General features: G+C 44.2%; 1 protein-coding gene across 11 annotated transcripts in view; it reads left to right on the top strand.

Annotated features, from left to right (window-relative positions):
* Positions 1 to 13,196, top strand: part of FRYL (FRY like transcription coactivator) — a 2,483,143-nt gene that overhangs the window by 1,077,982 nt on the left and 1,391,965 nt on the right. For all 11 annotated transcript variants that reach the window (XM_086962669.1, XM_086962670.1, XM_086962671.1 and 8 more), the window contains one exon: positions 9,523 to 9,683. In XM_086962669.1, coding sequence (XP_086818795.1) covers positions 9,523 to 9,683 — 161 coding nt within the window. The remainder of the gene's footprint in view (positions 1 to 9,522; positions 9,684 to 13,196) is intronic.

Genomic DNA, 13,196 nt, shown 5'->3' on the forward strand with positions numbered 1-13,196 from the left:
TAGGTACTGTTCACACCACATGGAGACATACGCGGCCATCTACTGTCACGCAGGGGTATTGCCCACGAAAAAAGTTCTGGATCTATGCTGGCGCCTGGGTATAATGAGAAGGTAAGGCATCTGCGGCTAGATACTCTACCAGACAAGGCGTTGGCGAAGGTAAGTACATTGTTCTTTAAGGAAACTCTGTAAAGGAATTGCAGTAGTAAGTGACATCAAAATGATAAAAAATGTAATCACAGTGGTCTGTCGGTTTGGATGTTGTCCTGGTTGTTTCAGGCACCTTGACCCTAGATGAGTTAATGAAAAAAGTAAGCCCCTTGAACATTCCCTTTCATCAAATGACTGTTCTGATGGATATTTCTTCCCTCATATTCCTCGCCTTATAAATATCTCCAGACTAGATCAGTAAACCTTTTCTCTTAGCAGTTGCTCTTAAGTGTTTACAGGGAGCACTCAACCCTAATCTTGAGTCCACATGCCCAGAACTTACCAGTGTCTTATGCTCAATGGAGACTTCTGTCATCTCCTGTTTTTCCATGCCTTATCGATGTGTGCCTGGCGCTCTCCTTTAGTTTTCCCAGAACGCATAGAAATCCTAACACTTACTCACCAGACTATTGCCTCCGGAATTAATGGCCTTCAAATCAAGTGTGCAATGTCCCAACCAGATCCACAAAGCTCTTCATTTGATGCTTGAATCCTGACCATAAGCCCTTAGCCTGTAACTCTTGCGTCTCCATGTACCATTAGGGAAAGAAAAGCTAAAACTTTTGCTTCGGCCAATAGAAGGTCCATTTACTCTTCCTTGTGCAAGTCTGCTACAAATGATCCACTCACAAGAGCCATAAACAACATAATATAAAACAAAACGTGCTCTATTTTTTATTAAAATAATCTTTGCTGTTCCATTTCTTTTGGATAAATGGTAGCACTAGTCCACAATGCCGAACTCTTGTAGGATCCGATTCTGAATTTAAAAAACTGTTCCCTGAATTCACAGGACTGTATACTGAACTTTCTCCTCTTAAGGTTTGGCTGTGTAGGATGTATTTAGGGGTACATGGGTCCAAACACTTTAGGTTTTACTTTTCGGATGCCTCCGCCAGACCCTGTGCGTTCACAGGGTCTCGTGTTGGCACATCATCAATAAAAGCCACTGCTGTCACTACTGACATAGGCTTTTGTATGCTATGTCCCTTGTTCTCTGAGCTGTGCTCTGCGCTAATGTTTCCCTCAAATTTTGAGGGAATATTTTGGGTGTCCAGAGAGATCAGAGCTTATACTGAGGTCCAGCCCCATGCTGAAACTCTGCCCAGATTCCAGACATGTATATGCTTGGAATATCTCTTTTGCTCAGCTTTGATGTGCCTCGATATGCCCTTCATGGATTTCGAGCACAGTGATTTCGAGGCGAATATCCTCCTTGCTGCTTATCATTCAGACGTTATGCTTTAACTGGACCATCAGAATGATAGTGGCCTTGATATTTTTTCAGAGGACAAAGTCCGCCTTCCTTCGGTCCTTCCCTTGAGGAAGTTGGTTTATTAGCGGCTATTGAACATAAAGCAGTGGAGCCACTTGAATTGCCCCTGCTGTATGCTGAGATGTTCTGCTTCTCAAGACCATCTTTTGCCCTTCAACAAGACCTTGCTTGAACCAATGCTGGCTGCATAGGAGAAAGTAATAGCTTACAGGGTGAATTCAGTAATTCTCAGAATCTAGTATTTTTCAACACATAGACGGCATAGGAAAAACAAGTATTGTGCCGGACAATTTGCATTCAGATTGCCCAGTACCATAGGACTTTCTGGACTGACCCCAAATTTCTCGTCTGCCCGTCCATACTGCTTATTTTGCAGTTTTTCTAGAGACCAACTTCCTTAAGGGGAAAACCTCTACACCTGATGTAAACTTGCTTTGAATACTTCCTCTCCTTTCGCAGGAGAGGTAGACCAAAAGCTTTCCAGCTGCAGCTCTATTATCCCCTTCTTCTGCTTGTTCTGCCACCACAAACCCGCTCTGTTTATCCTTCCACGTACCTGGTAAAGTATGAGGTAACTCCTGTAGTGCCTCAGTGCTGTGGGAAAAGGTAATTGTTCGAGGCATATGGGCTGCAGATGGTACATTATGAATAGATCGCCATCTGGTGTTGGGCTCGGATGATTGCACTTTGTTTTTCTCTTGGAGAGTCTTTTGTATCTTGGTGACTCCTCCCTTGGTTGGTAGTGCGCATGGGCATCGGCTCCATCCTTAGATTGTTTTTTTCCGCCATCGGGTTCGGATGAGGATCGAGACGCTCCAGATCAACTTCAGAAGAAAGTGATTTATCGACGCGTATTCCCTTTCCAATTCGACGGTATTGTTATCGAACGCGTTCATTTTCCATTCCGACGCGTTGCAAATAAAAAATCGAAGAGAAAAACTTGAATCTACGTCGAAGAACAGGAGGCCTTTTTCGACGCAGTCAAGCCCGGGGTCCATGGAAAGGACTCCATTCAAAAAATGTCCAAAGTGTGGTGCTAAGTTCCCACACAAGGACCTACACGAGGTGTGCAACCTCTGTCTATCGCCTGAACACGAATCCAGGGACTGCGAAGCCTGCGCAGCATTCTCCTCCAAGCTAACGATTAGGAATCGTCGAGCTAGAAGACACGAGGTTTCCAGAATGCAGGCGGAAGCGATCCCGGAGTTGTTCGGAGACGACCAAATCGAGGAAGAAGAAGAACAGTCGGGGTCGGAAGGGGACCAGTCGGAGACCGAGGAACTCATCGATCAACAAACCGTGAGTGACGACGTCCCCTTACCGAAAAACCGACCCCGTGCGGTAACGACCCCGCCCTCGGGCCCGGTCAAACCGCTGAAAAAAGTTTCCGACGCCCCGCCTTCGGGCCCGGCAACGAAACCGAAACTGAAACCGAAACACTCGGACTCCCACCATGTCGGATCCGACAAAAGGGCGACATCGACTTCGACACCGAGGCTACATGCAAAGGAAAGCTCGGTATCGAGACATTCCATGTCGAAACACAAATATGACTTATCGCCCAAGAAACACTCGATACCGAGAAAGTCGGAATCGAGCAAACATTCGGTGCCGAAAACAACAAGATCTGACGATCGAAAACAAAAGCACCTCTCTGAACCAGGACCTTCGGTACCGATTCAGGAGCAACAGACAGATCCCAAACAAAAGATCTTGTTTATTGATCCACAAACTGGGAAAGTGGTCACAAAGAAGAGAAAGAGTGAACAGTCAGAAGATAAACCTCTTCCTCCAAAAAAGAGAACAATGGGGACAAATATAACTCCTCCTGCTTCTCCTCGTCCAAGAGTCACACCCTCTTCTCCTATTCCTCACAATAAGCCGAATGTTCCTACACCTTCCACACCAAGACCAGCTACACCTCAGTCAGATGTAGACAGTGATCTAGGGGAGGGAGAACCTCAAGGGGATGACGAAACTATCCCAGATGAGGAGGACCCATGGGAAAACTATGATGTAGGGTCAGATGAGGACAACGACCCACAGCTATATCCCTCAAAGCCTTCACCACCTGATGATAACACAGGATTTGTGCAGCTCATTAATAGGGCAGCAAAATATCACAAGCTAGATATGCACACAGAACCTCAAATAGAAGATTTCTTGTTAGAGACTCTACCTAATGCACAGAGAACATCAGGTACTCTTCCTATGTTAAAGGGTCTTCTTAGTCACACAGAGGAAATTTTCGAAAACCCAGTGAGAGCCAGGGTGTTAAACCCCAGAATTGATAAAAAATACAAAGCGGCTCCAAAGGACCCAATTTTTATTAGAGGACATGTACCCCTAGACTCGCTGGTGGTCTCAAACGCTCGCAAAAGAGCAAACTCACTATCTACAGGAGAGGCACCTCCACCAGATAAAGAGTCGAAGTTAATAGATGCATCAGGCAAAAGAGTAGCATCACAGGCAGCGAATAGCTGGCGTATAGCAAATACACAAGCACTACTCGCACGTTACGACAGGGCACATTACGATGAGTTAGAAAAACTTCTCATACATCTCCCAAAGGAACACCAGAAAAAGGCAGATCAATTAATACAGGAAGGTAAAATAATAACCAATACTTCCATTAAGTGTGCATTAGACGCAGCAGACACTGCAGCAAGGTCTATTAATACCAGTGTCATGCTAAGAAGGCATGCATGGCTTAGAATCTCTGGATTCAAACAAGAAGTGCAAACAGCACTATTGAACAAACCATTTGATCAGAAAACATTGTTTGGTTCAAGCACAGACGAGGCATTAGAAAAAATGAAGAAAGATACGGAAACGGCTAAGTCAATGGGAGCATTGCAACAGCCAACACACAGAGGTTCCTTTCGTAGATCCACCTATAGAGGGGGCTCAAAGAACACAGGAACAAATCGGCAATCCACATCTTTCACACCAACATCACCTAGAGGTAATTCAAGAGGCAGTTACAGAGGTAACAACGATAAGGGTAGAGGCCGCGGAAATAATAACAACCGCAACGCCTCAACACCAAAACAGTGACTTCATAGAGCTCCCCCCAGACCACATAACACCGGTCGGGGGACGTCTATCACAGTTCCTACCTGTCTGGGAAAACATCACGTCAGACAAGTGGGTGAGACAAATTATCCAACATGGTTATTGCCTAGAACTCACAGCTACCCCACCAAACATCCCCCCCAAACAGCGTCCAATGAGTCAAGATGATCTAACATTGTTAAGAGAAGAAGTTCTAGCACTTCTACAAAAGCATGCAATAGAGAAGGTCCCAAAAGATCAACAAGGAACGGGAGTATACTCTCTATACTTCCTGATCCCCAAAAAGGACGGGTCCCTAAGACCGATATTAGACCTCAGACCTCTCAATGCGTACATAAATTCGGAGCATTTCCACATGGTCACGCTCCAACAAGTACTCCCTTTACTGAAGAAAGGGGACTTTCTTTCTACACTGGATCTAAAAGACGCTTACTTTCATATCCCAATTCACAAAGCCCACAGGAAATACCTAAGGTTTGTGTTAGAAGGACAACACTATCAGTTCAAAGTCCTTCCGTTCGGTGTCACAACAGCACCAAGAGTTTTCACAAAATGTCTAGCTGTGGTGGCAGCACACCTAAGAAGACAACAAATACATGTCTTCCCATACTTGGACGATTGGCTAATAAAGGCCAAGTCAAAGGAAGAATGTCTTCACAACACACAGAAGACAATCCAATTGCTGCACCACCTAGGGTTCACGGTGAACTACAAAAAATCACACCTGCAACCAAACCAGATTCAGCAATACCTGGGGGCTACAGTAGACACAGAGAAGGCAATAGCATACCCCAACCCAATCAGAGTACAGACAATGGTCGGGTTAATACAAAGATTTCAACCACAACACTTACTACCAGCACGAGTGTTTATGCAACTATTAGGCATGATGTCCTCCTGCATACAGCTAATACCACATGCCAGACTACAAATGCGCCCACTACAAGAGTGTCTAGCGACACAGTGGAATCAGGCTCAAGGTCAGATTACAGATCTGGTGTTGGTAAACGACCGGACGCATCGCTCTCTGAAGTGGTGGAACACAGAAAACATTTCCAAGGGACGGTCGTTCCTAGAGCCAATTGCACAAGTGACGATAACAGCGGACGCATCGCTCTCCGGATGGGGAGCGCATATGGACAGATACACAGTACAGGGGAAGTGGAGTGTGCAGCAAAAGAAACTGCACATCAACTACCTAGAACTATTAGCAATATTTCTAGCACTAGAAGCTTTCCTAATACAAATAGCAGGAAAAGCAGTCCTGATCAGAACAGACAACATGACTGCAATGTATTATATTCAAAAACAGGGGGGGACACACTCTCTCCAACTGTCCAGACTAGCACAGGACATATGGAGATGGGCCATTCCTCAAAAGATCTACCTGTTAGCGGAACACCTACCAGGAGTTCAAAATCAAATAGCAGACATCCTAAGCAGACAGTCAGAACAAGTACACGAATGGGAGCTGCACGACCAAATACTACAGCCATTCTTCCAAAAATGGGGGCAACCAGAGATAGATCTGTTTGCCAATCATCAGAACGCAAAATGCAAAGAATTCGCATCCAGGTACCCACACCAAAGGTCCCAGGGCAATGCACTGTGGATAAATTGGTCCAACAAATTTGCTTACGCGTTCCCTCCTCTACCACTAATTCCATTACTGGTTCGGAAACTACAGCAACACTCAATGACAATGATACTAGTGGCACCCACGTGGGCAAGACAGCCGTGGTTCACCACGCTGCTACAACTCTCACAAGTACCACATCAAAAGCTAAGGTTATTACCCATGCATCTTACACAGAATCATGGAGAAATAATGCACCCAGATCCCAAACAACTGAACCTAGCGATCTGGCTCCTGAGGTCATAGAGTTTGGGTATTTAGATTTACCACCAGAATGCATGGAAATCATTAAACAAGCAAGACGTCCTACCACCAGAGCATGCTATGCAGCAAAATGGAAGAGGTTTGCTATACACTGTAACAGTAAGCACATCAACCCTCTGGACGCATCCACTAAACAAATCATTTGCTATTTATTACACCTACAGCAATGTAACCTAGCATATACCTCTATCAGAGTTCATCTCGCAGCCATAGCGGCGTACCTACAAAACAGGCAACATCTGTCACTGTTTAAAGTACCAGCAATTAAAGCTTTCATGGAAGGACTCAAAAGAGTCATTCCACCAAGAAGACCACCTTCCCCAGTCTGGAATCTCAACATAGTGCTTACCAGACTAATGGGGCCACCCTTTGAACCTATGCATAGGTGTGAAATACAATTCCTCACATGGAAGGTGGCCTTCCTCGTAGCTATCACGTCACTTAGAAGAGTAAGTGAGCTGCAGGCTTTTACGATTCAAGAACCATTTATGCAGCTACACCAAAATAAAGTGGTTCTTAGAACAAACCCAAAATTCTTACCGAAGGTTATTTCAGCATTCCACATCAATCAGTCAGTGGAATTACCGTTTTTCTTTCCAAAACCACAAACAGTAGCTGAAAGAGCCCTACATACACTGGACGTTAGAAGGGCCATATTGTACTATATAGAAAGAACACAAACTTTCAGAAAGACAAAACAGCTATTTGTTGCGTTTTCTCCTACACATAAAGGCAATCCCATCTCCAAAGCGGGCATTGCCAGATGGATTGTAAAATGCATTCAAATATGCTACTTAAAGGCAAAGAGAACATTAACTGTTCCTCCTAGAGCTCACTCTACACGTAAACTAGGAGCATCTATGGCATTTCTGGGAAACATTCCACTAGATGACATATGCAGAGCAGCTACCTGGGTTACACCGCACACCTTCACAAAGCACTATTGTGTAGATGTACACACAACACAACAAGCTAGAGTGGGACAAGCAGTATTAAAAACATTGTTTCAGACAGTTGCAACAGACACGGGCGACCACCGCTAGGGAGAGAACTGCTGTATAGTCTATTCATAATGTACCATCTGCAGCCCATATGCCTCGAACGGAATATGCTACTTACCAGTATGCATCTGTTCTTGGCATAGAGGGCTGCAGAGTGGTACATGCCCTCCCAGCCTCCCCGGAAACCTGTGTCTGTTCCAACATTATCTTATTTAGATACACTTACTTGGGGACTCTTATCTGTATTCTACTATACTACTCCATCTAACCCTACTATGGCAAAACAATCTAAGGATGGAGCCGATGCCCATGCGCACTACCAACCAAGGGAGGAGTCACCAAGATACAAAAGACTCTCCAAGAGAAAAACAAAGTGCAATCATCCGAGCCCAACACCAGATGGCGATCTATTCATAATGTACCACTCTGCAGCCCTCTATGCCAAGAACAGATGCATACTGGTAAGTAGCATATTCCTTATGCTTGCTTGTAGAGCTGAAGCTCTGTCCTTCCAAACTGCTATTAAAGAATTTGTGGATGTGCCCCTCCACCCTCACTGTTGTTCCTTCTGTCCTCCTCAATCACAGGCTGCTGGTATGGACTCCTTGTTGGACTAGGGTGCTTATTTAGGTGAGATGACAGTGTAATGCCTGTGGGACATTAACCTAGCCCCTGAAGGCCTTTTGTGCACTCCATCTTGACACGTTGTGCAGGTTCCCTTAGCCAACAAAACCATTGAGAAGTATCTTAGCAGAGAGGGCAGAGTTGTTTGCTAGATCTTGTGCTGTGGCTGCATTAATCCTTGCATATGAGGTGTGTATAACTCAAGTAGCCAAAGTGTAGCAGAGTGCTGTACAGGTTCAAAAGCACTGTTACAGTGGGATATAAAATGTGACATTTTCTCTGTGGCACTCATCTGACATACACTTTGAAATGTGATAGTGGATCCCTTGATTTGGCTAGCCCTGCAAACTCTTGAATGCAAAGTCCACTGCTATGTGACAGGTATAGTCTTATTCTTTCTGGTGCTCCCCTGTGTCCGTTATGTGAACGGAACAGTGCCCTTTGTTCGGTGTCCTACATTCCCCACATGACTCCTTTTATTTGCGCTGGGTGTTTGTCAAGGGGCAGCCCTTTTGGACCATTTCATGAAAGGTCTGCTGCATTCCTTTCCACCTGTGCCCTTTGTTTTTATTACCAGTGGTGTTTGTTTTTGGCTTTTTTCTTATCACCATTTGAAGCAATATACATTTGTTGTATTCATCGTTTGACTTTTAAAACTGTGGTTTTAGTTCTGATTACTTTGGTCTGGAGGGTCAGCGGGTTGCAGGCTCCATCAGTCTGAAGACAGTATCAGTGGAAGCAGGATGGATATCTCAGTCTACACTAGAAGTTTCTCTAATCCTCTTTTGCATCTTGAATGCTTTGAGCCCCTTATTTTTTATGGCACTCACTGTGATGTTGAGTGGAGAACCTTGTGGGTCAGGAATCCTGGTAAGGAAGTACAGGAGGAGCATACTGCTCTGTTGCAATGGTGGCCATCTCCATCCAACTGCTGCAGTCTGACATCTAGTCTATGCTTACGAAGATATCTGCTCGCTTGATGTCTGTGAAATAACTGAACCTCTAGCATCTTAAAACTGATGTCTTAACATTTACAGGATCAATTCTCTGTATGAAAATACTGGTTGCCTTGGGTTAATTTGCACAAGCTGTTTAGATGGACTACATGTTTGTGAACAGGCTGGGCAAGTTCATGTCTCTAGTTTAACTGTAACTCCGAATATGCATAATACATTTCTTTGCAACGGGAAGAACTATTAGATCAGGTGGCCAGTTTCTCTGTTTCATGTGACATCTTCTCACAGCGGGAAGACCCTTATGTCTTAAAGTAATATATTTATTTTTATTGTTAATGTAGAAGCAAGTTTCTTACATAAAACACTAATGACAATTCATAAGTACTTTATTGATTTGTGAAACTTGTATCAAAAGCTAACATGCCAGTTTCCAAAGATGCATTTGACCTGAAAAAATGTTAAAATGTTCCTTATTTGCAGTGCATCAAAGAAGAAGCATCTTTCCTCAGCAGAGTTTGCGTCACAGCCTCTTCATGTTGTTCAGTCACTGGGCTGGGCCTTTTAGCATCATGTTCACTCCCTTGGACAGATACAGTGACCGAAACATGCAGATAAACCGACATCAGTACTGTGCTTTGAAGGTATTACCCTCATATTTGCATTATAATCTTAAAGGTTTTCTAATTAATTAAAAATACTGTTAACCACATCTGAGAGGTTGAGCAGGAGACATGGCAGAGCAAGTTATTTTAAAAGTCTGTAATGTGTGTGATACTTGGATCAGCTAAATGATCTGCATTGTATAAATACTGTCATCCACTTTAGATTGTGTCTGAAAATAAACACACATTTTTCACAAATTAGTGTTTTTAAATTACTTGATATATAGTTTTGATTTATCTTGTAAGATCACACGTCTTCCTTTGAATCAACTTGCCTATATTAAATATTGTTGTTTGGTATGCTCACAATATGAAGCACTTTCGACATCTTAATTTTAATTGTTTTTTGGTATTTTTTTTAATCTGCCTGCCTTTCATATTTCAAGTGCAGTATTTGCCCAAATTTAGGCCAGGTGAATGGTAGAGTGCCACTACCCATGTCATTGAGGTTGCAGAGGGAGGATAGCAGTATAAATCAAGGATTAACACAAGCTTTGACAGAAGTAGACTCCCTTCAACCATATAATAACACTTCTTTATCTGGCTGCTGTTTTGAGTGGTAGGGATGGGCAAGTCTTGGCAAGCATACTCTTTGCATTACATATGTGCAAGAGTTGGTGGTCAGGGGGAATGTGGAGGCTTCCCTGCTGAGCCACATTGCTAGGTATGTGTATGTTGCTATTATTTTCCCCGTGCTATCCGATAACGATATAGGGCTGTAGTTGCTAGGTAGCAGCTTAGTTTTATTTTTATGGAAGGGTATTATAATGGTAGATGTCCAAGAGCGAAAAATATGTTTTTATCCAGTATTGGGGTATCTTTCATAGATTAACATGCCTGAATCATTCCCCGCCGCCGATGCTGGAGTCCCATGGTAAATAAAATGGCAGTGCCAAAGGTAAATAACAGTAGTAGTCCCTAAGGAAAAAAGGCCTGAGGCCCAAATCTTAGTAGCCTATCTACATCATTATGCTAAAAGAACCAAACTTTTCGTACAACCAATCCGCTACCAACACCCTCTAGAACCCATACTGCAGAGCCAGTTCTCCTCAGATTTCCACTGCACGTCGTGTGGAAGGGAGTCTCCCTGAGTGCCACTCAGTTTTTTCTAAAAGATGTCTGACAGGAAGGCCTTGTTCAAACCCTGCAGAACCTGCGACAAAGAGTCCATGTTGATGATCAACATAAGGACTGCATTTACTGCCTCTATCCTAAGCATCAGGCTAAGGAGTGTAAAATTTGCCTTACCTTCACTTCTAAAACCCTAAGGGATAGGGAGGCAAGAGTCCTGTTGTGGCTTAAATCTTCTTCGGTCGAAGATGACAGAGCCTCAACTTCCAAAAAGAGAGCTAGATCTGAGGACAGTTCTTCATCTGAGGGGAGAAAACATCTTAAATCCTCCCACTCTGGCCCTTCTCAGAGGTCTCCCTCTACTTCCTCTGGGCCTATGCAGTCTCCACAGACTACAGCTCGCAAGGACTCAAAAAAGCATTCTTCAAAAACAGTGAGTAAAACCTCTTCAAAATCTTTGGTTTTACCTTCTTCATTGATTTCTGTCACGTCTTCAGCTCCTTCGTCGACGGCGACAATATCTACTACTTCTATTACTTCTCCCATATTGTCGACGAGAATTTCCATTGTGACTAAGAAGACCGTTGTCAAAGAATCGTCGACGAAGGGCTCCTCTACGAAGTCGTCATCTAAACACTCGTCGGCGAAGGTACCGTCGACGAAGCCTCCGCCGTTGACGAACGTCTCATCGACGAAGACGCAGGTATCTATGGTGCCGTCTACGACTGCCGCGTCGACGTCGAGCCCGTCGATGTCGATTCCGTCGACGGTGGGGCCGTCGACTATGATTCCGTCGATGATAACAGAGAGCCCATCGACGGTCACTCCATCTACAATGATTCCGTTGACAGCCGTACCTTTAACAATGTTGGTACCTGCTCCAACTAAGGCTTTAGTGGAGGTTAGAGCTTATTCAACGCCAATTTCATCCAGAAGTTTTCAGCTTAAATCTTTTCAATCCACATACTCCAACAAGGTATTGTTGAGGGAAAGTGTTTATACATTTACCCTCTTACTCCATCTCACCTCCTAGAAACATATACTCAAGAGGAGGAGGAGGATGATGATTATGATTATGATGATTATGATGATGATGAGGATGATGATTGACCCTTCAGAATAGCTAGTCATCCATCTGAACTAAATATCAAATGTGAAGATGACTACAATGAGCACTATTGCCAAGAGGACATTGTTGTGCCTCATCATACAGTATACAAGAGCACTCTCGCCGTTCGGATACCAGCCATCTACCTCCTAACCTGATCCAGGACTTACAGGCCATGCTAGCTGACTAGACGGCGGTTTCGCCCGCAGCAGGTTATTACACCACCTCAGCCTGTGTCGGTTCCGGAACCTTTATTTCCACCTGAAGTTCCGGTTCCAATAACTCCAATTAAAGACCCTCCTCAGGAACACCAGCCTCCACAAGATCAGGACACTTCCTCTGATGAGGAAGTTGAAGAAGGTGAGCTACAAAAAAATTCTCACTTGGATCTTTGAGATTCGTACATTATCCCTATGCCTTTGCCTCCAACTCCTCTGCCATCCGACTCACCACCAGAAAATATAGGTGGATTTCATAACCTTATACAGCGTGCTGCTGCTAGGTTTCAACTTCCAGTAACGGTGGAGCACACTGAATGTTTTCTATATGATTTTAAGGAAGAGTCCAGAAAAGTTACTAGGGCCGTTCCTATAATATATTATATATGGAACGAGGGTATCAAGATTATGTAAAACCCTGCATCCGTGCCTGCTTCCACGGATTGATAAAAAGTGTCGTGCTCCGGCCAATAGTCCATCCTGCCTCATCGGACACCCCAGGCCAGATTCTGTCTTTTCCCAGGCTGCCCAGCAAAGGTCTAAAAATCCAGCGACGCCAATTACTACAATGCCCGACAAACAAGGACGTTGTCTGGACCTGATTGGAAAGAAGTTTTCAACCATGACCGCCACTTCCATCAGGGCAGCTAATTCATTAGTGATCATAGGGCGTTATGATCGCCAAATGTGGTCAGACATGGCGGGTCTGATTGACCTCATTCCGGAGGAGAAATGACAGGAGGCACAAAATATTTGCTGGAAGGAGAGCCTGTAGCATCAGAGACTATCGATTGCGCTCTAGATATTGTAAAAACAAATTTTCGACAATTAGCTGGGACTGCAGTTCAGGCGCCAAGGCTGGCTTAAAGCCACCACCTTCCGACCAGAAGTCCAAACAAAGATATTAGACATGGCCTACGACGGCGAATCGTTGTTTGGCAAACATTGACTAAGCCCTACAAGCAATTAAGACCGACACAGACACAGCGAGATCTTTAGGTTCCCTACAATACAAGCGTGTAACATTCATGGTGCTAAGGGGCGTGGTTATTCCTCCAGAGGAGGTTACCTTATGCAACAGAACAGGAAATATCA

The sequence above is a fragment of the Lissotriton vulgaris genome, chromosome 3_1 (assembly GCF_964263255.1).
Source record: "Lissotriton vulgaris chromosome 3_1, aLisVul1.2, whole genome shotgun sequence".
Taxonomy (NCBI): domain Eukaryota; kingdom Metazoa; phylum Chordata; class Amphibia; order Caudata; family Salamandridae; genus Lissotriton; species Lissotriton vulgaris.